Source organism: Caretta caretta, chromosome 6 (assembly GCF_965140235.1).
Source record: "Caretta caretta isolate rCarCar2 chromosome 6, rCarCar1.hap1, whole genome shotgun sequence".
In the NCBI taxonomy this organism is placed as follows: Eukaryota; Metazoa; Chordata; order Testudines; family Cheloniidae; genus Caretta; species Caretta caretta.
The window spans coordinates 125,928,865-125,954,776 of NC_134211.1; the positions used below are offsets into that span (position 1 = coordinate 125,928,865).

The 25,912-nt window shown below is 45.7% G+C and overlaps 1 protein-coding gene across 9 annotated transcripts in view; it reads left to right on the forward strand.

Annotated features, from left to right (window-relative positions):
* NIN (ninein) overlaps positions 1–25,912 on the forward strand; it is a 110,010-nt gene that overhangs the window by 14,643 nt on the left and 69,455 nt on the right. For 5 of the 9 annotated variants that reach the window (XM_075130012.1, XM_075130011.1, XM_075130017.1 and 2 more), the window contains exons 4-5: positions 9,697–9,778; positions 24,933–25,105. In XM_075130012.1, coding sequence (XP_074986113.1) covers positions 9,697–9,778; positions 24,933–25,105 — 255 coding nt within the window. The remainder of the gene's footprint in view (positions 1–9,696; positions 9,779–24,932; positions 25,106–25,912) is intronic. The other 4 variants (XM_048852678.2, XM_075130018.1, XM_075130014.1 and 1 more) reach the window with 1 other exon arrangement.

Below are 25,912 nucleotides of genomic sequence, written 5' to 3' on the forward strand. Positions count from 1 at the left end.
TTCCTCAGATGTAACCAGAATACACGGCTGTGACTCCTGAGCGGGTGGACCATGTGGAGGAGCAGCTGTGGTCTGTGAATTGTTTGCCACAGCCAAGCTTTCCTCTTGATAGCTCACAGAATCTGTGTACCGTGATACTGTGTACCAGATTTGGTATCCGCTTGTCTGGACAGCCGCGGTGCAAGTGAATGCTCCTCGGTTTTTAAAGCTGCATTAGGGTGTGATGGTTGCTTTATAGACTTCAAGATCAGCATGTTGCTCAGTTTTCAGAGTAGCAGCCGTGCTCAGTGTGAACCAGGTGCACCATGGGACCTTCAATCTGGAAACTAATGCCACATCTTGCTGGGCTGTATCCTATTGCACAAGACGCCTGCCCCTGAAAATGAAGAGCTTTGGCACTGAAAGCCTTTGTTTCATAAAACTCCTGTTAAATATAATAACTACTCATTAAAATCAGGAAAACTGGGCAAGCGAGGGCCAAGTTTCCTCTGCTTCAGACTAGGGCAAGCGCAATAATTTGACCTGAGAATTTCTCCCCAAACCGAATTTCTCTAAGACCAAATAACTTTGCCAAAAAGTTGAGATGCTCTTGCTGATGATGGGACTTGCTGGCAGGGAAGCATTAATGGATACAAGAGGAGACTTCTTACCTTTCCAAATAGCAGCATGGCATTGGCTTGAATACTAGTTACTTACTTTCCACACCGGCTCGAACTTTTTCTATTCAGACGCGATCATCTGGCTTCGCTGCCGGAATGTTAGAACAGACGGGGGGCAGGGGAGGGAATAAGGGGTGCCTCGAAAGCCTGGTTGCTTGAATTTTGCCAGGGAATTTGGCCAGCTATGCTAGCTCTAAAGCTTGAAGGAAGTCCCTTGTCAGATTGCACTGCCCACTTGGAGAGTAACAGGGAGAGGGTACAAATGAAATGTCGGAAAGGCTCAGCCTAAGGAAAAGAAGAGGCTGCTATTAAAGAATGTCATGAGGCCTGAATCGCTCTTGCGTAGTTATAACAACTTGCTTAATCTCCTAAAGCTTTTCTGAGGGGATGATAAAGCCCAAGAACAGGTTTTTGGGTTTTTTTTTTTTGGCTTTGGGAAGTTCCGTTCTAGTCTCGTGTCTTAGTGACTGTTCTAATAATCCTGTCTTAACCTCTCCTCACGCCTCCCCGCTTAGACCACTAGCTAGTAGCATCAATGGTCCATGCCTGAGTATGAGCCTGATTTAATGGTTATCAGATCCTTTGGGTTTCCTAGGGAGGTTGTCAGGAGAATGGCAGGAAACATGCTGCTCCCTAATGGAGGTCTATTACATCAGCACCAATCTAGTTCCTACAGATGGTTACTCTCCACACTACGAGTGGCTTTTGTTTTGTGTATTTAAAAAGAAACCTTGTTTTAAAGGACACTTGTGGGGTGGGGGAGAAACGAACTGACATGTCTAAGCAGTTGCAACTCGACAAGCCATGTGCAAGCTGTATTTGATGTTTGCCTATGAATAATAAATACACAAAGTCGCGGCATGTAGTATGGTATTTGCCCAGTGCCCCGGTGATGAAAGGTATATAGCAATGCATACAACAAATACTGCTTCTGATGTACTTGGTGGTTATCTGGAGTCATGTCCGTTTGAATTAAGCTAACGTACCCCTTTCTGTGCATAAGTCTGAGGATTAACCAATCCACTCTACCTTCACGGTATGTCTTGGTTATATAAATCCAATAGTTTGTCTTGCAGTAGGACGAATGCAACTCTCACTATCCTTTCTTCTCTCCATTGTGTACTAAGGCAGTGCTCAAAGCAACCCTTCAAATTCCTCTGTGGGGTGCATTTCATCGTGCCTTTTGAAATACAGTAGCCAGGGTGCTTGTAGATTTCCGTCCATTTTCTGGACTTTAACAGTTAACTGTGGTTCTTGCATCACAAATGCACAGTAGTGCTCAGTGGGGAATAAAAATATTAGTGTTCGTGTGACTCTTGCATCAGATGTGCTTCTGGTTCAGCCACACCGAAAATGTGCTTTGTGCCTCCCAAAACAAGAAGCCGTGGTCCCTGCCTTAGAGTTGACCTGTGGGGCTAGACCACGGAGCTATTGGAATGTATTTTACCGAGTTCCTTTCGGACGGCAGAAGCTTTATGCTGAACTGTAATAGCGGAGCGTTTCCTGCTTGTGAAGGATCAGTTTAGCTTTACCGCTACGTAGATTCATAAAGATCTCCGTAGCCATTTCTTATGTTTAGTCAGCATTTAATGCTGTCACTAACTTTCCTCCAGGGCCCCAATGATAAAAATAGCTCTTTAAGGAAACTTTGTCTTTCAAATGATTTTCAACAAAAGGAGACAAAACCAAAGTTTCCATCCCGAGAATCTTAAGTTTAAAGAACCACAAAAGAGAGTCTGTTTCTGGTAGTGCTCTATGCTGTTCCTTCATGCTGTATAAAGACAGCCTCCCAATTCTTTCCTGCTGATCCTGACGCCTCTTTGATGGGAGGACTTTGGTATTGGGAGGAGTGGGTTGGTTCCATCGCAGGAGGCTAAAACCTCTGGATCTCCCAGCCCCTGTTTCTGGGGAGTACTGAGGCTCAAGCAGTCCAAGTGTCCAGCACATTGTAAAGACATGTATTAAACAGCTCACGCTGTGCCTATACCTAGTGGAGGTGGGTGGGCAGTCTGACTTGGTCTAAACTGGGGTTCGTAGCCATTGAGGTAGATACACCCAGGCAACCCTTAGTGCTGATGTGCTGTACCAGTGTAAACTGTACCTGGATTTAAAGCAGATTGAATCCTGCAGTGATACCAATGGCTAAAACTCTGGTGTAGACAAGGCTGAAGACTCCCTTGTGGCCTTCTTCAGGAGAGGCTAGAAGAGGTCGGGTTTCAGACTGATACGCCTGATGTAAAAAGCAAACAGGCAAACATGCACAGAGAGCACCTGCTCCGTTTGTTTTCCTTTTGCAGCTCACCTTTAAAGGGCTGCCTGCTGCCTCCCTGAAATCTCTTAGCAAAGTCTGCCACAGTAACATTCAGTATCTCTCTCCCATTCTGTTGCTGTTTTTTTGTGCATATAAAATGGTCTGTTTAAGAATTCATCTATCTCCAGGTTATTCTCCACCTGAAATAGTTCTCTGTTTGTGACAGTGTGGTTGGTTGCTGTGGGAATGAATTCACAAACAGAGGACTTCAAGTAGAGAATCTTCTATGAAGAACAAGGAAAAGGGAAATATAAGCAGCTGGTACCTCTTCCATGAGAGAATCTGGTAACTTGAAGAGTGTTGATTTGGATTGTGTTGAGGCAAATAGTGAAAATAATGAACAGTTTGACACGCACACCAGCACAGGGTCCCTTCTAGGCCTATATTGCTATAATTCTGTTTTTTCTTTCTAGTGCTAATAAGGATGCTAGTTTATAGGAAGCTTCCTTCTCTAAAAATGGGTCTCAGGATTTCTAAACACTGTCAGGAAAATTCTGCAACCCACAGTTCAGTTAGCCTCTGATTACCGTGGGGAAACTGAGCCATCCTAGCTATGTACATATTGTCTTTTGATTTACTTGTACTTGGAAAGTTCTTCTCACCTGGGACAAGATGCCTTATTCAGTGGGTGACTACAGTATAATTTAGTCTTTGCCTTCCTCTTCCTTGTAAGGACGTGGCGAGTAGATTAGGTGCATGGGATGAGAAATCCGCATGATAATTTTGCAAGGTTATCGTAAATAATGCACCAATCCCAACTTTTTTTTCCCCCCGCTGCAATTTTTTCTCCCAGTAGCCCAAATCTGCTAAATAGTGGCAATCACTGTAAAGCCTGGGGACTGGGACCTTTCCTCCCTGCCTGTTTGTAACAGCATCTTGCACAATGGGACCCTGATCCTCATTTGGGCCACTGGGTTGCTAATGCCAGACAGAAATAATGTAGTGTCGTTCTACTCCATTGTATTTCCTGTTTGTTACGCATTAGGAGCTTTGTAGTAAATGCTATATCAACAGTATACAGGACCTAGACACTTCAGAATCTAGCAACTGGCAGAGCTCTCAAATGTCATTTGGGCTCCCTTTAATTCCATCATCAAAAGCACTTTGAAAAGAGCATTAAACTTTACCTATACTGTAACTATTTCGCCCCGGTGCTCTCTGCCTTCTGATTTGAAGGGGCTTAGGAGTTTTTTTGATCTTGAGTTTCTAAGACTGTTTTTCAGAAGTTAAGGTCAATGGAGCTACAGTAGAACCTCAGAATTGCGAAAACCTCAGGAATGGAGGTTGTTCGTAACTCTGAAATGTGTGTAATTCTGAACAAAACGCTCTGGCTGTTCTTTCAAAAGTTTACGGCTGAACGTTGACTTAATACAGCTTTGAAACTTTACAATGCAGGAGAAAAATACTGCTTTCCCTTGATTTTTTTTTTAGTGTACTGTATTTGGGTTTTTTTGTTTTTCTCTCTGCTGCTGCCTGATTATGTAGTTCCAGATCCAAATGAGCTATGTGGTTGACTGGTCAGTTCGTAACTCTGAGGTTCTCCTGTCTATTCAGTAGCTGTGTTAGTGTATTCGTACAGGCTTTGCTGTGTCGCAGATTGTCTGATAGAACAGTACCTCCACTTCCATATCTTGACAAGCTTTTTCAAATCTCTGTGTACTGTACCTCCACTGGCCTTTAAATATGGCTGGGAAATAAACGTGTCAGTAAAGCAATAGTATGATGGCAATAGCCATTGCTTGAGGATCTATGGTGTAAAGGGACAACTAGATTTTCAAACTGTAACTTTGAGTTTGAGATGCTGTCTGCCTGGGGGTCCCCTGGTCAGTTCTTTGGGTGTGTTCCTTTTTTACTTTTAGCAGTTGCATTTTCTCCAGACTTGAATGATTTTTTGTGAAAGACTCATACAAGCATAAGGTCTGTTTCATCGCTTCCTTTGGACAGCCAAGATCAAATGTGCAGTATAAACAAAAAGAGAATAATTCCTCCTCCCCCCCGCCCAACGCCTGGTCTTTGATTTTAATGATTTTACTGTCTGACAGAAGCAGGTTTAAAAAACAAAGCAACACTCACATGTTCACTCTTTCCGTTGACCGTGTCCCTCTAGCAGCTAAATCTTAGCGCTCAGAGAACACATGCCAAATTATATTCCTCATGAGAGGCCTCCAAGCCCTTTTCCAATGTGATCACTTGAGTCTCCAAGTCTCAATTTTGGGCAGGGCAAGGTGGATGTTGGGTGGAACATCTGTAAATTTTCTCAAGTACCTGGGGTTCTTGTTTCACTGCTAAACACACTATCCTTGTAACTTGCAGTGATGTATTGTAGGACTAATTATTTGCATGTTTAATTCCATTGCATAGCTGATTGCAATGTTAATTTTTTAAGACTACTATCAGCTCCTTCCCTGAAGACTAATCTCCTTTGGAGTCTGCTTGAAGCGGTCATGGTGAAATTGCTTCATGTGATAAAAATGAGAGCCATCTGTCCCGTGTGCAGCTGTTTGGCTAGAGTTAAACACCAAGGGAAAGGCGCTGGTTCTGCTCTCCTTCCCTGCCCTCTCCTTCCCTTTCCTTAACACTGCTTGTAAAACTCATTCAATTGCATAGCAAACTCTGACTTGGCAGGAAATATCTCTTTAAGCCTTTAGCATTGCTATGTCGGGCAGCAGCTTCCTTCAAAACAATGAGCACTCTGTTAGGTGAGAACAATATACTAATACCCTCCCCCCCCTTCGCTAGCTATACATACCTACTGTTGAGTACTTAAGGGGTTATTTTTTGCCTCACTGCTAAGAGAGGTATCTGAATAATTCTCACTAGTTATTGGTTGTATCCCTTGCACACTGATGGGAGAACAGACCCCCCCCCCGTTTTTTTTACGTGTTGCTCATCGCACATAAATGTTCACCAGCAATTTACAAGTAGCTGGAGTTTGTTCCATATAGTACAGTGGGAATAATCCACTAACTACATTAAGCAGCAAGCCCATGCGAGTGATGCTTAGGAGTCATGTTTAATAGTATTTTAGCACCTTTCTCAACCACTCATTAACTAAAGTAGATTATATGTAATTTACACCCCTGAATTTGCTCAGTTGGCTTTAGTCAGCCTTTTGGTGCACTGATTGATTGGTAACTTTGGCAGTCGGCTGAGTAAATCTTTATGGGTGCTAAGCTTCATACGCACTGGTACTTTGGGCAAAGCGAGCTGGTGGCTCTGACTGCTAGGACTTGCCTTCTTCATCGCACAGCGCTCTCCATCGTTCTCCAATTGGAGAGAAAATTACAAGGAATGTGATGGGGGAAGTGGAAACAAGAGCAAGTGACTCCTTCGACCCTGTCCCCGGCCCCAGCTACACTGGTTTAGGGCTGCCAGCAGTGGGTCCCCTGTACCGGTGCTGAAAATGGTTTACCTGTTAATATATTCAGCACAGGGTTAGGGTACCCTGTTGTTATTACTGGGCCAGTTTCCTGGTGCTGAATCTGAAGCCCTCCCCCCCCCAACACCCCCAAACACACCCCAGAGAAGATGATGCAGGGTGCAACTGTTAATCTAACTCCTTCATCTTTTATTCATGCTCATTTAGTTTAAATGTCAAGTTGTTGTCTTTTTTTTTTTTAATCAGGCAAATTCTCCCATCCCTGTAAACTGCCCTTTGAAGTACACCAGCATTTTGAAATGTACGGCGAATGAATGGCGTCAATTAGTGTTCAGGTGACGTCGTCGCTAACAGGTTTCTTTACTGAACATGTATCTAACTCTGTTTAATTCCTTCTTGTGCATATGTTTAAAAATCTAGTGGTGATTTGCATAGCTTGGACCGTTGCCTCCAGAATTGATTTACGCTGGCCGGTGAGCGGAGAGCTGATTCCTTTCCTTAGCAGCGGCGTGCCTGTGCGGCAGTCTGCATATTGTTACTCTTGCGTAGCTGTCTGGGTGCTCTGTGATCTGCCCTGGGATAAGGAGAAATCTCTCTCTGGCCTTGTCATTCGCTGCTAAGAAAGGTGCGGGATTTTTTAACCTCAGTGCAGCTAACATGTGTCAGCTGTCCTGAAGTTAAGAACACAATGCGGACAAGGCTCTGTGGTTTTTACTTCAGTGGAGCTAGACGGGGGCGTAGTGTTGACTTCAGCTAATTTACCTCATGGTTAAACTAAAGTGCCTCGTCTTCACTATTTACCTGGGTCACGTGCTTAGGTTAACCCAAGGTGAAAAACCGCAACCCCTTTGTCAGTAAAGATGGCTTGTCTGGTGATGCGGGCGTGTTAACGCTGTGCGACTGTGTAGAAACTAGCAAAACTTAGCTGTCATTCGCTCCCCGGACAGCCCCGCCAGTGGTAGTTATCAGCTTGGTCCCGTATACTAGAGTTTGCACCAGTATGGCCCCCAAGTCTGCTAGTGTAGACAAGGCCTCAGCAGTTCGTGCCACTGGCACAGGATATTTTTCAGGAAGTAAAAAAAAAACCCAACAACCCAAATCTTGTACAACGCTGAGAACTCTGTTCAGATTCATCGGGCCGAAAGGGAAATCCCTGAGGTTAACTGTGGCTTGCAACTGAGCCATGGTAAATAGCTTCACCCCTTGTCCTGTCATTTTCTTTTTCTGGCTCGCTGTGCAAACTGGAGGCAGCTCGGCAGCCCGGGTGTCTGGAATTCGTGGCATTCAGAAATCTGTTTCTACAAATAAGGCCGTGTCCCTGCCACATTACTGTTAATGGCGGTAAAGCAACAGGGCTTCTTACAGGCCATGCAGAAAGGCCAGGGCGACGGAAAGGCATGAATTCAAATCACGTGTGGGAATCTATCCTCCCACCTTCTTGTTTTACCATATTTAAAACCCAAGACTTCTCGTCCTGTGGATGACCTTGAAAGTATAAACTAAGGCACTGCTGTTTCAGTCTGTCAGGATGTTGGCTCAAAACACCAGTGCCAAAAGGGGTGAAATTCCCCTATTCGTTTGAGTGGGTGTTCTGAGGCTTAATTACGGCTATTTATAAGCATTTCTATGTCACTCGTCACCATATGGCTACTATTTCACTGTGGAGCGTCCAACCAGAAGTCTCCAGCTAACGAAATGTTCATTCACTCAAACGTTTCACAAAACAGCTTAGCAAGAAACTTAAAACTAGCCTGGCCAGAGTACTGAAACACACCTTGGTCTGCACTGTCTGAGGGTTGGATGGGTCTCTTCTAGCTAACTATTCTTAAGTCAGGATTATGCATGTAGTTCAGTGTTCGAATTCTTTCCTTCACTGGGTAACTGAGCTGCTTTCTAGCATTCTCAGGAGTCGGTGTAAAAGGGGAGTCTGTCGTTGCCACCAGCTAACCCCCATGGTGAGGGTGGTGAGTTTTCTATGAATCTTGGGTGATTGGGAGCAGGTCTCCTCTTGGGGTGATGCAGGAGCAGTGATGGTACTTCAGGCTGCGTTCAGCTGTGTGCTCTGAAAAAGCTCAGAGCTGTTCCAAAACACAGCAGCTGCTTTGCTTGGCAACACCGACCTCTGGGATCGCATCAGCTCAGTGTTCTGCTCCCTGCTCTAGCTCCTCGGTGAATACAGCATCCAATTCGACGTCCCAGCCCTGGTATCGGAGCCCTCCATGGGATTGGACCTAGCTACCTGAGGTCACCCCACCTTTCCCACTAGGACCTCTGTATTTCACTGGAACCGTGTCACTCAGCCTGAGTGCCGCAGACAGAACGTTCACAGGAGCCGGGCCTAGACCGACGAGCTCCCTCCTCCAGGAGGAGAGACCGTAAGTCTTGCCACTTTCGGAGCTCAATGGAAAATGTTCATCTAGTACTTAGCCTTAGAGCTCAGTGACTGGCTGGTGCTTTTGGGGTTCAGTGGCTGACCCCAAAAATCCAGGGTAAAAAAAATCCGTTTTGAACCGAAACGGACTTTTTTTTTTTTCCCCCTTGCCAAAATGGAACTCTTGTTTGGGTCAATTTGAAATGAAATGTTGATTTGAAACCGTTTTTATGTTTCCAACCCCCCCCACCCCCCCCCGGTGTGAAGAGCACGTTGTCGGAAGGAGCGCTCTCCCGCCAACCACGCACACGCCGCTCGTTGGCAGGAGCGCCGACAAACAGCGGCGACCCCACACGACTTTTAGCGGCGGTAGGGGCACGGCCGTGTCGCTGAAAGCTGTGTAGTGTAGACGTAGCCAAAGACACTACACTTCAAATACAAAGAGAAATAAAGCCAGGTATTGAGAAGTGACTGGGTTGGGCAAGGTGCTGAGGTAGAGGTGATGTCTAAAGACTCTACGCAGGGTAATCTAACAGGCAGCACTGGTGCTTTGACACTGCCCTATGCCTTATGTTGTGAAAGATGCTCTGGGGGTCACTGATCTGCGAGCGGTTTGGTAGGAAGCACCATTATGATCGCTGGTCTACAGAAGAATCCACCTGATGCATCAAAATGGTTTTCCTGTACCACACAGCTGTACTCTCTGCATTGTTTGCCGTTCACATAAGTAAGGGATGTCTCTTCACGTTCTCCGTCACTCCTTTTTTACCCCGGAGCCCAGTAAACAAAGTTGAGACTCATTTGAGACTTTTGCAATAGTTTTTTGGTTTTAAACAAATCTGTCCATTTAAAGAAGTGGCCTGGGTATGTTGAGTGAGTAATGCGGTATCACTTCAGACTTTGACCCAGGGTTTCCTTGCCCACGTTAAAGGCTCTGTGCTGGTTGACTTATGTATTTGTCTTTCTCTCTTTCAAGGTCCACTTTGGCCAGTTTAAAGAAGCACTGATCCTTATCTTATCCCGAACCTTATCCAACGAGGACGACTTCCAAGAACCAGGTAACGTTTCTCTTAATGTGCCCGAAGAAACCTTTTCTGTGCTTGAGAAAAGAGGATCCCAGCAGCAGTGAAACAGGGATATGGATGCCAGTGCTGGGGCTGACTGAAACGGGCTTTTCTCGTGTTCCTTCGGCAGAACTTTCCTTTTAAGAACCTCCTGGAAGTGGGGGAAGGGAGAATTCTGGTCGATGGTAGAAAATGTGTTTGGTTTTATACTCATTTTATTGGGTGTTTTATATCCCACATCTCACCATGATCTAGATGCCTGGACAGGCATGAGGAATTCTGGAATCCCTGTGTCTCAGAACTCAGCAAGAAATGTCGGGCTGGAAGGGACCGTGAGGTCATCTAGCCCTGCCCACTGTGCTGAGGTAGGACCAAGTCTACCTCTAACCCCCCCGACAGGTATTTGTCTAACCTCTTCTTAGAAACCTCCACTGATGGGGATCCCACAACTTCCCTTAGTAGCCTCTTGTGTTCTATATGCCTCAGTGTGTTAGGAGCCTCACACAAACAAGTACAGACAAACTGATGAATCCGTAGCTGTTAAATTAAGATGGGCCTTCCAAACTCCTGAACTTTGGAGAAATACTGACCTTGCTTTTGGGTGATGGTGTGATAACTAGCACTCACTGGGTTAAAAAGATCTGCACAGCTGTGTACCGCTGTCCTCTCCTTTTAGTGAAGCTGGGGTAGATAGTAAAGTTACTCCATTTAATAAGTTAGGGAGAAAGGATGGTCGTATGGTTTAGGTGCTGGACTGGGACTTGGGAGATGTGGATCAAAGTCACTTAATGTCTTTGGTTCTGTTTCCCATTTGTGGAATGGGGACGGTACTTCCTTTTCCCTCTCGTTTCTGTCTCTTCTATTTAGATTGTGAGCTCTTCAGGGCAGGGACTGTGTCTTGTTGCCTAGCACAGTGAGAATCTGATCTTAGTGTCAGCCTCTAGAGCAGGGGTTCTCAAACTGGGGGTCGTGAAGCTATTACATGGGGGGTCACGAGCTGTCAGCCTCCACCCCAAACCCCACTTGGCCTCCAGCATTTATAATGGTATTAAATAAATTAAAAAGTGTTTTTAATTGATAAGGCGGGGAGGGTCAGACTCAGTCTTGCTATGTGAAAGGGGTCACAAGTACAAAAGTTTGAGAACCACTGCTCTAGAGGTTACTGTAATATTGACACTGATAATTTGAGATTTTTATAACTGAATATAACAACCTAGCTAATTTCACATTGCAAATAGAGGCATTTCAAGTCTTTGCCCCCTCCTCCCCCTACACATACACACACACAAAAAGCAAGCCAGTTTCTTGCGTCATTTGAGTGATCGTAGAAATGGGTGTGGGAGGGATGGAGGGAGAGTATAGCCAGCACTAATGCTTGTTGGTGGAGAGCATGAAGATGGTGCAGTTACATGGGATGCCAGCATGTAAAGACTCTATATCCTGTCTACTTTCTGCTGACCTTCAACAAGAGTTGTGTAACTTCAGTGTGATAAATGCTAGGTTCATGGTTTAGTTCTTCTCAGGAGCCTGAAAGGAAGTGACCAGGTGTGCCCAGAAAAGCTGAGATGAATTTTTAAATGAACAGCAGAAATTGTCGCTCTCTATAGTCTGAGTTGGTTCTGGTCCTGCCTTCTGCGCTTTATGTGAGAAATTATATCATGAGGATTAGGCCCATGCCCTCGGCTTGATTGATGATTGTTCCACGTGGTCTGATTGCAGCAGGAAAAGTCAAGTGTGCAAACCCAGATTGCAGCTCCATAATGTGGTTTCATAGCTGTGCACATCGCTGGTGCAGAGAAACTGATCTCTGCTCCCCACAGGAGTGTTGCTAGTTGTAATGTCTGAGTAATTAACCTAGCGAACACAAGAAAGGAATCCCCACAGTGCAGACCATGGCTTAATGCTTTCTGAAGAAAACCTGTTCTCTGTAACAAGTAGTAATATGCCGTTTATTTCTTAAGGTCTCAGCCTTAAATGGCCCGTTTTCAGTGACAGAAATATGACTAGCTTTCCGTTCGTGTGCTCTTAGTTTGAAGGAAGGCTTCGCTTATCGCTACAGAGGCACGAGCTCTGAGTATAACAATCAGCTTGCCGGGGCAGCGGTCCATACTCGCTACGTTCTAGTGGGAGCCGTTCGTTAACGCAATAGTTTGAATCCCTTGCGTTTTACAGCAGCTTGTGAAAGGCGTAAAAAAATGTGTGGGGAACCCTGTTAGTTTCTGAGCGTTGCCTCGGCACAGTGACTTGTTCAATCGGACTTGCACACCCACACCTCTGGGCACTTTCTTTCCCTGAGATTCAGTTCCTACAAGTTCGTTGTGACACAGAAGACCTGGGTCCAACAGACAGCTCCTGGGTGACTTGCTTCCTCGGCTGTGGTGCAGGAGGCCGTTTCCGTCCTGGAATGGACTATGCACTCTTAACTCCTAGTGGCTGGCTCAAGAGCAGCATCACAGGCCCGGTGAAGACTTATTCCTCCTTTACCCTAAAGTTAGTGCCCCAGTCTAGTGGCAGGTGGGAGGGAGATGAGGTGGAAAATGGTAACTGGCAATAGAAGATGAGAAAATCCGGGATCCCACTTGGTTAGCTGGGAAGTTTGGACCCTCTGGTGAAGAACCAGCAGGCTGTGAGAGAAGACGTGTATCCCTGTGTAAGGGGGTATTAGTTCCCTAGTAAACTAAACATCTGCCCATTTCAGGTTAAGCTTGTTTGCGGAGCTTTTGTAAGGGATAATGCACAACCTCAACAATGAGACAGGCCAGGATAGCGCTTCTAAAGGCTGAAATGCAGCAGGAGAAATCCAGAGCAGCCATCTTTGGGAGCTGTGCAGCTGGGAGGGTGCTGGGGCCCAGCGACTCTCAAGGGAATTCTGTCTGAAACCGAAGCAAACATGAGGTGTCCAGGCTGCTACTGCATCTCTGGTTACTAAGTTTGACAACTCAGGCCCCTAGATGACCAATTTATTGACACAGAGGCCAAGTTAGTGGGACAGAGTGCTGACAGACATTTAAGAAGGGACTTGAGAGCTGAAGTCTCTCTGTAGCCTTCATTAAAGCAAATAACATGCCAAACTGAAGATATTAGGGAAACAAATTGGACTTAAAGCCATCAAAATAATTGGTCTTCCTGAGGGAAAACAACTGGACTGCTTTTCCAGGAACTATGAGTTCCAAAAATATTGCATTGAAACATAGCTGAAGGTCCAGTATGCCCTGAAATCTCGCATAGAGCAAAAGAAATGCTGAGCATGCTACAGGAAAAAGAATCCTATTTACTGCAACAGCTGTCCAAGATACAAGCATGACAACAGCAGGAAATGCAAAGAATATATTCCAGTTTTTTAAAAAAGAGTTCTCTTCTACCCAGTTCTAAGGGTGACTTGGGAGAATTCCTTTCTGTGAGGGAAGTGTTTGTTTGAATCATCTCTGTTTTTCTCACCCAAGCTCCAGGTCAGTCATTTGGCACAAAGATTTCTGGACAAGCTAAGTAAAAGCCCTCACGAATGAAGCTCATTGGGGCTGACAAGACAGAGATGTAATGCTTCAGGCCTCTCACTGCCTTTGGGTCTGTTAACCATTCCTCTCCTGTTTCTCCTTTCTTTGTTTCAACCTGTCATTTCAAGCTCTTGGCTAAGTAGGAAATGGATTATGGACTAGTGCTAGATTTATGCGTTCTTCATCCTCCCCAGAAAATAACATCCTTCCCCAGAAAGTTGTGTGGCTCAGAAGAACTTACTATTGTCAATGTCCAGACCTTTCTAGGATTAGGCGTGCAATCTGTAGAATGCTAAACATAATCTGGGGAGCTCTCCCAGCTCTGTCTATCATAGAGGAAGATCTAAATGGTGATTTTTTTTCAGAGGTGCTGACCACCTGCAGCTCCCCCTTGACTTCAGCTGGAGTTCTGGTGCTGAACAACTGAAAATTGGGCCTTTAGAATCTGTGGTTAGCATCTCCCTTTGTTATGTCACATCTGTATGTAAATCATGTAATCCTTTCCCTTCTGTGCTTCTGAGCAGAGGACAGCATGAAATCCAGGAAATAAGAGATGGCTTAACAAAGGGATAACTTTAAGTCCAGTAAAAATGCTGGATTCTTCTCCTAGATCTTAAATTTCTGATCGCCCTCTCTTATCTAGAGGGATCGATAGTAAAGTGAAATTTTGTACCTCTGTAGAGAATTGTGTGGTTTTGTCAGACAAACAAACCCCTCCACACACCCCCCAAAAAACAAAACCTTCCAAAGAACTGAGTGGAAAACTGTTCTTGGCAGATGTATTTGTACAGTGAATGTGGATAATCCCATGCCTGATAGCAAGGCACCACGCAACAAAAATTGTAACTTTTCCCTTGAAACATTGGTCTAGAAGCTGACTGGTTTTCATGTCACTCTCTGAGCTCCTGAAATTGTTTAAAGGGATGCTGCCAAAGGTGGCAGATCTTGAAACTGCACCAACAAGCTGTATGGTTCACATAATTTCATGATGCAAATCAATCAGTCCCCTCTGTGAGCCGGGGGGCTGGGAGGATAGCTGGTCTCTTGTAAGGGGACGAGGTTATTTGTTTAATTCCCTTCCAGCTCATCGGCATGGAGCTGGCATGCAGAGCACCGCAGACCATGCCCTGTGCATGCCGATGAACCAAGACTAATTTGGTGCTCTGTGTTCAGTAGTGAATCATCCAGTGAAGATGCTCAGGGACTTATTTTTTCAAAATAATGATTATAGGAAGGGCTGAATTTTGGGTTATCCCAGTGAAAACGATAACCAAACCGAAGCAGTTGGAATATGAACGCCCTGCCATGGAACCCCAATAGAAGAGGGTAACTTGGGCCTGGGAAGGCTACCCCACTTGTGAGGTCACCTGTGGGAAGATAAAGGGAAGCTTATAAAACATTCCAGTCGCCTCTAACAAATGTTGGTGGGGAAAGGTACCTAAAGGAGACAGACCACTCGGTAAGCCCAAACAAAAAGGCCTACTGATGCAACTCAAGGACTGGTGAGACCATGTCTGGTGAACAAGAAGAGTGGGACTGGAAATCTGTGGACTAAAATTGGAGTGTTGGAAATCAGGTCTGACTGGTGAGCCGGATAATGAGAGGATAGGCTGTTCTGCCTATCACCCTTTTTTGTGGCCCTTAAAAAGGGTAGGGGGTGGGGAACTGGCTGAGGGATTCCTGGAGGTGTGGGAAGGGCCGGCCAGCGTTCACTTCGCTCCAGGGACTCTTCTTTGTGAGCCTCGAGGACCATCATATCACTGAGACAGTCAGACCTCCGGGCACCAGTGGGGATGCCTGATCTTCGCTGCTGCTCCAGTGAGGACTCACCCTGATACATGCAAGAGCCTGCTGTTTACCACCCTCTCGTGTGTTGCTTTCCATTATCTTCCTCCTGTTCTACTTCTCTTGGCTTTTCACCTGATCCCAAAACCAGCTGTACCACACGGCCAGAACACAACAAGATGAGAGAGTTCGTCCTGCTCTGCCCAGCATGAGAGAGACCCATAAAGGAGAGGCTAGGTCATATCCCAGAGTTCAGAGGAACAGCTGTCTCAGTCGACCTGCCAGTCCAAACTAGCTGCCTTCTATGCTGAGAACATCAACAAAAGCTGTATTCCCCCCTGCCCACCTCACCCCACACTTTTACTATCCTGTCTCTTCTCCTTCTTGTGTTGATCTTGTCAAAGGCGGGGAAACTGACTCCTTTATAATTCAGGGTTAATTCTGCAGCTCAGTTCTTTCTTCCCCAGCAAAAAGGGGTGCATGACAAAATGCAACAGACATCCTCCCCCTGAAAAAGGAATTCTGATTATGATCATTATGCATAAACACTCACTCCCAATTCCAGAATATCTTTTTTCCTTGTGTAACTTGATCAATAAACTCCCAAACTTCGGCATGGATTTTCTAGTGCATCTGCCATGGTACTAAGCAGGCCGAGGTCTCTGTACTGGAAACCCTGAACCACACTTACTTGTAGTACAGTGACAGAGTCACGTTAACACCTTTAACTCTCTGGGCCTGTGTATTCCATTGAAATTGACACAACGTAATTAGAGTAATTATTTGTCATCTAGATTTTGAATATCATGTGTCAGCTAGGGAGTCCTATAGGCCTGGAAGGAATGTATATTTAATGCATTTTGACAAGCTGGCAAAATGTAGAGGTGTTCACTTTTTCTTAAAATTTAGAGCAAAACTCCTCTCTCATCTAGTATATGCTGTTGGTTTCAAATTTTCATCAAGTGTCATAATTTGAGCACCGTCTGCCCCAAGCTTTCAAAAATCACCCATCAAGCCCCCAGAAATAATGAGATATAAAAAAAAAAATTCATAGGTTTTTTCAGGCCGTGATTCTTCCATATGTGTGTGCTGCACTTGTTCTTTTGTGAAAGCCTCTGTCCGTACGCCTGGTAAGCTAACACTGCTCTACATCAGGGCGTATTTCAAATTGGGGTGCGGGATTGGTTCAGAAATGGGCTTCAGGGAACTTCAGTCTCGAACTCGAAGCTGGTCTCTGCTCAGGAAGGAATGATTCACTCCAGTTGACGCATAAAGCATAGCCTATTGCGACAGCTGTTGCGGGCAGAGGAGGAATCAAGCTTGTGGGTGTGGGAACGCTTGTGTGCTCACACTGAGCTTTCAGTTTGGCAGGCAGCAAAGGAGCCAGTCAGCCCATCTCGGTATTTTCCTTGAGAAACCTGCATGATGCTGAAACAAATGTGAGAAGTAGGGAGGCCAGAAGAATCCAGCCTGTTGCCGTGACCCATGTTCGCTTCCTGGCTATTGATTTCTGCTAGAAGATAACCAAGGGGGTGAGGAAGAGATATTTGGGGAGCGCTCCCAGCATTTTGGACAGGATTTTGTGCAGGTTTTTCTCTTGGAGAAAAGCGCGGGGTCAAGGAAGCTAAACGTGTTGATCTTGAGTAACAGAGGGAGCACTTGGTCTGGACACTTGGGTTGAAGCCTGTGGGTGAGTTTGCTGATTCGGAGACTGCTGGCGGTAGCGGAGGGGGTTGAGTTTCCCCAGGAAAGGCAGGTAGTAAGACGGCCTGTGTGCTTGCTGGAATAATGGAATTAGTGATGCTGCAGGGCTGTGTGTGTTTCACTGGGAAGGGGCAGATGGCAGGAGTGGCAGCAGGGGGCTTCTGCCTTGAAGCGTGCCCTGCATGCGTACAGCCGAGGATGAGAAGGCTGTTCTCTAATGGGCTCCTGCCATGCCAGCGAGCTTCCTTTGATCCAGCAGGAATCTCACATAACGAAACTCCATGGGCTTCGTTCTGATGTGCCTGAATGTCTCGTCAGTTGCTTTCGTTCAGATGCAGCCATTCTCCCTTCGGTGGGTTCTGCCTTACGGGACACATCACGTCCTGGGTTCCTGCTGACTTCAGAGAAGCGACGGCGCTGGATCAGAGCTCTCTCCTGGGTAACGATGCGTTCAAAGGGGACAAGCCAGACTGCAATGTCGGAAAAGAAAGGAACAAGAATGGCCACTTGCTGCATAAGCACTTCCTGCAGAGGGAGCTGGCTGGGGACTTGGCCAGTGGATGGCTTAGAGGGGGAGGTCGCAGCTCTTCTGCTTCACAGCAGCAGGTCTGGTGAAATGTGCACTTTGGGGGTTTTTCCTCTCGGGCATGGCGGCGTTCCTGAAAGGACGCTGGATTGTGAATCGGCTGGAAGCACATCTCTCAGGAAAGAGACCTACTCTGTTCCATTATTAAGCAGATGTAAAGGCTGGGGGTAGCCAGAGATCCAAGTAAGCAGCTCCCCCTGCTCTGTTGAAAGTAGAGGGGGGGCTCCCCATACTTCCCCTTCCTCTGAGGCTGATTCGGGGAGTGCTCCCTGTCCTGTTTGCAGTCTGTATTTAACCCCTGGGAGTAGCAGTTGATGTTGCCAGGAAAGACCCAGCTGGCTTCTGTACTGGAGCATCAGCATCTCAGACTAAGTGCAACAGTTGCCATCCAGAATTCCCACCTGGCTTGGAAGTGGCTGCTTGTCCAACGCTCTGGCCTGAAGAAGTGCTGTATTAACTCCTGCTAGAAAGCAGGAGGATGATGTTGGCTGTTGAAGAGAGAGAGAAAAAGGCAGAGAGTGGAGAGTTAAAGGATCCTTGGTGTCTGGCCTCCAGTGGCCACTCTCTGTCAACCCACGGGCCGCCATGGAGCAAGCGATTGTTGTTGAGAAATTTCAGCCACCTCAAAAGAGTGGGGGGGTGTGTGTGTGAGAAAATAAATCTCTGGCAGAAAACCAGTAACTGTGCTTCGTATACATTTGGCCTCTTAAACCTGTCTTTGCCCTGGGTGTTCAGACTTGGCTCCCGTCCTGCAATGAGCCATTTGAGCACAGATCCCTAATAATTTCAGTGCTTGTCAGTTAACATGGAGTCACTCATTGTTTCATGTTTAACCAAGCAGAATGCACCTGTTTCTCCATATAGAATTGGAGGGGAAATGGTTCATGGATAATAAAGCAGATTTAAAAAATATATATATATATATATATATATATATATATATATATATATATATATATATATATATATAAAATCAGTCACGTGTGTGTAAAATTAATCAGGCTTTTTTCTGTAGCAGCAAATAAGAAGTAGGGTTTTGTGTTTTTAGAAGCCTGGTTAGGAGTGGATTATCAGGATGGAGTTAAAGATTAAAAGAATGCCCTAAAATTAAAGAGCCGCTTACTGCAGTACTCACACGCAGTTGGCTGCTGCATTCGCTCATGACACACACACATTGGAGAGAACAGAACTGATCACCTAATGCTGCCCCCCAAAAGGCATATTGGGAATAATTTGCAAGCACTGAGAATGTTCCTAGTCATCGTGGGACTCTCTCTGCTGGACTTGTTTGGTCTGTTCCTGTTCCCTGGCTTTGCTTGCGCCCCAGTTCTGCAAGCTGATTCACATGGGAAACTTTCCACAGTGGGGCGCCATCCATCTGGGCCTGAAAGTGCCCATGCAATCCGCTTTTACTACTGGGACCTTCAAACAGGCGATGATTCGTTTATAGGAGGGACCTCACGCCTCCTAGAAAAAGGGCCATGTTTCTTTAAAACACCAGCAACCTCTGCTCTGCCAGACAAACGGCTTCAGCAGGCCTCAGTAGCTTGCTGTTTTGTGGCTGCACATTGCTAAGACTGAAGTGTGAAATAGGGCCTAAGAGGAGTTTAGACGATGCCTGGTATCTCTGGGGATTAGGATTTACTAGATTCTATCTCTCTAATGTGATTTGCACGGTGGTAGGCTGTCTGACTTTGTTTGCAATGACTAGGAGTATTTGGTCTCTTTTTAAAGAATCTTAAGCAGCAAAGAAATTAATTTCCTCTTGAAATGACTGGCTTTCAGGGTAGTGGCATCCCTCCTTTTAAACTCCTTTTGTGTGGTAGCTGGCTTTTGATGCTTGGGCTAGGAAAGCGAAGACTGTGCTTAATAATAGGGGAAAATTTGCCACAAGGGTTGGAAGGACTGATTCGATCTCATCCCTTCTCTGTACTCCAAGGGTCTGAGACTAAAGTATAGTTTTGAAGTACTCTGTTTGGTTCCAGGAGGTAGAAAATAAAGATTGACGCTTGAACTATGGAGGCCTTTACTCACTGAAACAGATAATCAGGAGATGTGGTGGATTCTCCATCACTTGTAGTTCTTACGTCAACAGTGGATGTCTCACTTTAAACTATATGTTATTTCAATCCCAAGCTGCTGGGCTAGAGGCTAAAGATGCCACACAGTGATGCCTGCCTGCATTATACTGCAGGGCTGACTAGATTATCATAATGGTCCCTTCTGGACTTAATCTAGGCATGTGCTACCATAAAGATCAGTCTGCCTGTCAAGTTTTATCCTATAATTAATTGCAAGCTAGGGGTAGAAGGTTAGGCACTAGGTAAGATTTTTCTAAAGTGCGGTCGGCACCTAAATCTCATTGAAAGTCAGTGCATCCCCCACCAACCTTCATTTGGTCTTCATTCAGCATCTTCTTGGCAAGATGATAGGCGGAGGTTCCGTGGAAAGCAATGACTTGACCTGTGTCACTGTTCACACCCTGGAATACCAGAGGTCAGGAAGATCTTTTAATATGATCGGTCTTTCCAAAAACACAGAAGAGTCCACATCGTGCTAACAAACTTCTTTTAATACCAGCACCTAAATACCATCTAGTATTCCTTTACCTAACAGCTCCTTTATGTCTGCATCAAGCACAACCTCATGTGTACCTTCATGAGCATATCACATTGATTTTAAAGTTTCTGTGCTATTTTATTGTGTGCTACACACAACATGGGCCCAAGAAGTCTGTCCTGGCGGTAGTGGCCTTCATAACGTAAGCTGGAACTAAGGAACATGCGTTAACTCAGTTAAAAAACAGCGCCAAAACAATGCTTTGCTCTGGATGTGATAGTCACTTTCTTCAGCATTTTGCCAGCAAAAGTATACGGAAAATTTTCCTCACTTTGAATTACATAAATATTGCTATACTAAAAATAGCTCCCACTCCAGCTGCTATAATTTGAATGCTCATAATTTTGAAATGACGAACAGTTGGCTGTGGAGTAGGGCAACTGCATAGTTGTTTGTTTGTAGACCTGCTTTTTATGCCCTCTTCTGAGAAATAATGCCTTGGGGGATGGGGTGAAACTTGAGGACTTTCACAGTGTTCCTTGAGGACTTTCACAGTAGCTGGGGAAGCTTCCTGTTTGCAGGAGAACTCTCTTCTTGGCTAAATAACTGTACTCTGGAACCACAGTGACTTTTAGTACTTCCTAACCATGAAGCACCTTCATGTTGAGTCTGTTTTTGTTTTTTTTTATTATTGAAGTGTTCTCTCGCCTTCATGCTAAGATCGGACTGCCCATCTGTCTGTGGATAGCCACAACAAACATGGCCACCTCAGCTTCTGATCCCACCCAGTTTAACCTTGGTCTCCTCTAACCCCTCCATTTCCCTTCTGCATGCACCTCTTCCTCTCACTTTGAGGTAGACTGTGCCCACTCCACCACGAAAGATACCTATATGGTGCTCAGAACAGCTGGGCAGATGTTGTGGCTTCGGCTGGAGTTTGAGCTCTGCAGCTTCGGGAGGTTGGTGGCCTTCAGAGGCCAAGCCGCAGTGTCTACGCGGCCTTTTTTAGTGCTGTAGCACAAGCCCTGGGGGCTGAGTCAGTAGCCCTGGGCGCTGAGACCTGCTGCTGCAGGCTGCCACTTTGCAGTGTAGATGTACCCTAAGAGGGACTCTTAATTGCATACTATATGGGGTTAGGCGGAGGGGGGAAATGTAGTGGACATGTTTGTAGGTACATAGATGTGGTGTTCAGAGGGTAGTAGCCAGACTGAATTCAGGGATTTAGAGGAGCACTGTACGGTGTAGAAATAACGGTGCACCAGTGATTATGCAAATCAGAAGCCTAAGACAATTGGAGTGCCAGGAATCCTATAAATGAGAAATGTACAGTTATGGGTCAGTACTTCTCCAGCATTCCCTGGGTTTTGATTGGCTGAGACAATTCCACTTCAGGATAATTAAATGCAAGGAAGGAATGGGGGGTATTACGAAATCGCCTCACAACAATGCGGCTTTGTTCTGAGCAGTGTGTTGCCCAGCAATGCAGCTAAGGTGCACAGATCATGGCATATCATCTCTCACTCATTCCTTACTGCTTAGGGATAAGGAATTGGGATAGAAAGACGCATTGGTCTGTCCCTGCCCTTAAGTAAAGTTTGTGGAACATCATTTTCCCTTGCAGTCTGGAGATGGAAATGTCCATTTCACTTAGACTCATTGGCCAGCTGGGTTTAGGCATAATCCATGTTAGAAAGTCAGGCCTTTCCATTCCAAGCACAGTCTCACTGTCCTTTTCACAAACAGCACCAGTGTCAAGATCTGTTTTCAGAGGTAGTTCTCCTGTGTCTTCAAAAGCCTTTTGTTTGCTAACAGGGCTTGTGCAAGAGCATTTAGAAAAACCAAAACAGATGCTAGTAACAATTTCTATGTTGTCTCCCCTATGCTCTGGTTCTTGGTGTGCCTGTCAGACTGCTTTCAGAATGCAAGCGCAGCTTAAAACATGCTCGCACCTCTACACAGAAGCTATTTTAAAATAATTTTTGTTACAATAGCTGTGAAGCACACAATGCTACTAGAGGTTTCCAGCCTTACGAAACTGGATTCTGCTGGGATTTAAGGAGTCGGGGAGTAGATCTAGCAATAGCTGCATTGTTACCAAGCTATTTCTCACCTTCCCTGAAACCTTTCTAGATACAGGCCTTCCCAAAGGTGTGTTTCTGCCTTTGAGAAATAAGACTGCACCATGGCAAGAGCATTTTTGGTGGGGGCTGTGGAGTAGGGCAGGAGAAAATAAATGGGCTAGTAAGCAGCCAGAAATGTTAGCATTTCAGAGAGAGCATTTCAGAGAAAGCTGTGGGGTAGAGATTGCTCGGTGTTAGTCCAGCTTTAATAGCAGTGATAAGGTTTGCTTTTGTTCTCTGGGCTCTTAATCAGTCTCTCTGCGCCCTTCATCACACAACTTTCATGTGTGAGCTCCCAGCTGCAGCAAATCTTGTTCAAACGTGCGCACAGATTTTGTTCCCTAGAGCTGCAATATATATGGATGGCGTGTAAGTCTGGGAAAATCAAAGCGTTCCCTGTCCTGTGTATTTTATAATTCATTGCATAGCTAAGTTGCAGAATATTTTCCCTCTAACAAGCTTGAAGATGGCATCCATATCTAAAGGAATAATATCCAAGATGACACGGGGGAGAGGGGGTTATAAAGCCCCTATAACTTTCTTAGAGCCCTATGTATTTGTTCAATGGTTGAATGGCTTTTCCGGTCTTTATTGCTGTTGCAGTCTTGTATTTATTTTGTACCAGAGCTCCCTTCAAATACCATTTTAAAAAGCTATTGCCTTCACCACTGCCTCGGTGCATTACAAGTGGCTAAAAAGCCTGGTGGGACTTTTAAATACGAAAGTTAACAAACATAGCAAAACGAAGCATTCCCTTAATTGAATCCCTGGTTAATTTGATTCTCTATTTAATTTGATCAAATTCCGGACATTGAATGAGTAATGCTAAAAATAGCACAACTTCCCCTCTTTTCAATTTTGATCACTTTATGTAAGCGGTGCTGGGAAATTCACTGCCAAGTATAGAAGGTTCCTATTAGGGAGGCTTGAAATTTTGGACGTGAGAAGAGCTAAGAGATGACTCCTCCCCACCCCCGCCCCAATTACAAACAACTAAAAGGGGTTGCAGTTGACATTAGCTCTTTAATGCCCCATGCAAGATGTGATGTGCACCCTGCTTGTCATGTAGCTAAGATCGGTTGCGTATTCCAATCAAAACATCAGTGCCTTCTGGGGAAAGCCCATTCCTCAAGTGCTCGTTGTCTCCCACTTGCGGGGTTGCTTTCAGACTTTTCAATTAAAAGTACCGCATCCATTGAAAGCAAAGGGAGGGTTGCACAGGTCTCTGGGGGTGGGACTCTGAAGACCATGGCATAGTGCATGTGTAACAGAGTACATAATTAGGCATGCAGTAATCTTCATTACTGGTGATGGGCAAGAAGGAAACAGCTCGTCATGACTTTCACATCCCAGGCTGAGTTTGAAAGGCTGACGGTGAAACCGATCTTTACTTCCAAACTGAGCGAATTTGGTCTGGAAGTCGGTGAGGGACAGTAAACATAGACCTCAAGGTGATGCCATTTTGTAGTATCACTTTTCAGAGTACAGCCAGTTCTGTCTGGTGGCGTATTAAGACTGTTACTGGTAACTAGCTGGTGATGTTTGATATGGTGGAGGAATGGGAACTGCTTGGAGGAGGTGGCACAAAACCCAACGTTACATTGTTATCGAGTACGGAGTCTTTTAGATCTCCTGGCCATTTTGTTCTACCGGAGCCATTCTTGAGACTCAACTGGAATATTAGTTGGCTGCTCCATCACAGAGCCATGAGCATGGGCGCGTACCTGGAGCAGTTCACCATCTCCCCTGACACCTGCTCTTTCTGCAAAGAGAGGGAAACCCTGGAGCACATTTACATCGAGTGCACCAGGTTTCAGCCCCTTTTCCGGCTCCTCCAGAAACTCTTCCTTAAGTTCTGACTGCACTTTTCCCTGTATCTCCTTATTTACACACACCCCATCCATAACCCCACTAAGTCGCGAGATCTCCATGTCAGCCTCCTCCTGGTGCTGACCAAGATGGACATTAACCATACCAGGAGGAGGAAGCTGGAGGGGGCATGGCGTGCTCTGTGACTGTGGGGCCTATTTCCAATCCCTCCTGAAATCAAGTCTCCAGGCAGAGTTGCTCTAGGCCATGTCCACTGGCTCCCTGGATGCCTTTGAGAGAAGTGGGCGCTGTCTGGGATATTCTGCTCAGTGTCCTCCTCTGGATCCTAGATTTTGGACCTGTGATCCTCATGCCTGTCCCTGTTTGTTTCATTAGTTGTCCCCTGTAATCACTTAACGCCTGGGTCCGGTGGCTCCTCTCCTTAGTCTAAGGGGAGGGGCCTTTAGGTGTGGACAGGCCCATCCCCAGTGATTCAATAGGTATAGCCTTGCAGCCTACTTTTCAGACTGCTCCCAGTCTGTGTGGGTTGATAAATGTACTGTAATGTGTGGCCTGGAACAAAAGCTGCAATCTTAAGTACCTACTGCATAGCTGGCATATGTTGGCACCTCTAGGGCTCTTTGCTTTTTGCAATGCTTATTTGGGGTCTTTTTCTAAATTACTGTTTTGCATTTGCCTCTCTGGGGAGTGTTTGGTTTGGTTTTAGTTGTCTCTGCTCTCCAGGTGAGAGAACCCCCTACAAAAACCGCGGTCTCAAAACCACTCTCCAAGATGCTGAGAAAATCTGCCTGCAGAATTAGGGCTGCAAAGCAAGACCTGCTTTGGAGACCTTCTAGCGCATGTGCAAATATTCATGGGAATGGGCACCACCTAGAGATGTCCTAGGCTCAGTACTGTGGACAATATAATTACCAGAGGAGCTGCTCTTTGAATTGCCACAAGTGTGAAGGACTAGCTTGTTCTTTACAATCGTATGATGATGCATCTTGCTGGGACTAAAGGCTGACCTCTTCTTCAGGAATGATGCTGCCAATGCTCTGTCTTCATTTCTGTGTTTTGTTTTAATTCAGTAGATTCTTCACCAGAAGCCCAGCCCAAATACGTCAAGGGTGGGAAACGCTATGGTAGGCGGTCCCTGCCGGAGTTTCGGGAATCCGTGGAAGAATTTGCCGAGGTGACTGTCATTGAGCCTCACAATGAAGCAGCCCGGAGTTCACACATAGCTTCCAATGACTGTGATGAGGTAAAGTGCCCTCGTTTACATCTATAGTCTGAAAGCGACTATCCACGGGACCTATGTCACATTGATGGGATGTGTGGGGGGGGGAAAAAGGGAGGTTTTGGACATGACCCTGGCCTCCTTGTGACTCCCTTCCTTGTAAGGGAACACAGTTCAGTTTCTTGCTGTTGTATTGGTTTCACTCCTCTCGTGCCAGAATTAAACGTTTAAACTCCACCAGGGACGGAGAGTTGAAACCATGGGGTGCCATCTGAGCTTGTGTATGTGACCCTCAGGTATAGATGAACGCTCACTGACTCAGTATTTAAATCTGGCTACTTGTCTTTCGATTTCTGTTCCTCCCATCCCTCTTACACTGGCCCAAATTTAAATCTGTGTAAAAATGTGCTGACCTAGACAATACAAGGCAGAGCACTGTGCGGCATTAGGGAAGAAAGGGAACTTCACACACTGTTAAATGCGCGTCTCATAGCATGCTTTTTAAGGTTGCCTTTTGGGGAAAAAGACCTCTTCGCGGCATCCTTATGAGCATTTGGTTCTTATTTTTACGCTGAGTTAATATGTTGATTCACTAGTGAGCAGGTGAACAGTCCAGTGACGCTGGAGAAATCCAACTGGATTAGCATCAGTGCCAGCAATGCAAATGTTGGCTAACGATTTTAGCCCCATTGTGTACGTCTGTCCCTACAGTACTGTGTGCTCCCAAAGCAAGTTAGTGTTCTGCTGCCAGGAGTGTGCTGTAATAAGGCTTCTCCTTAAGTGTTGCTTTTTCCACGGTGCCCAAATTGTATTCTCACCCTCTCTCTCCTG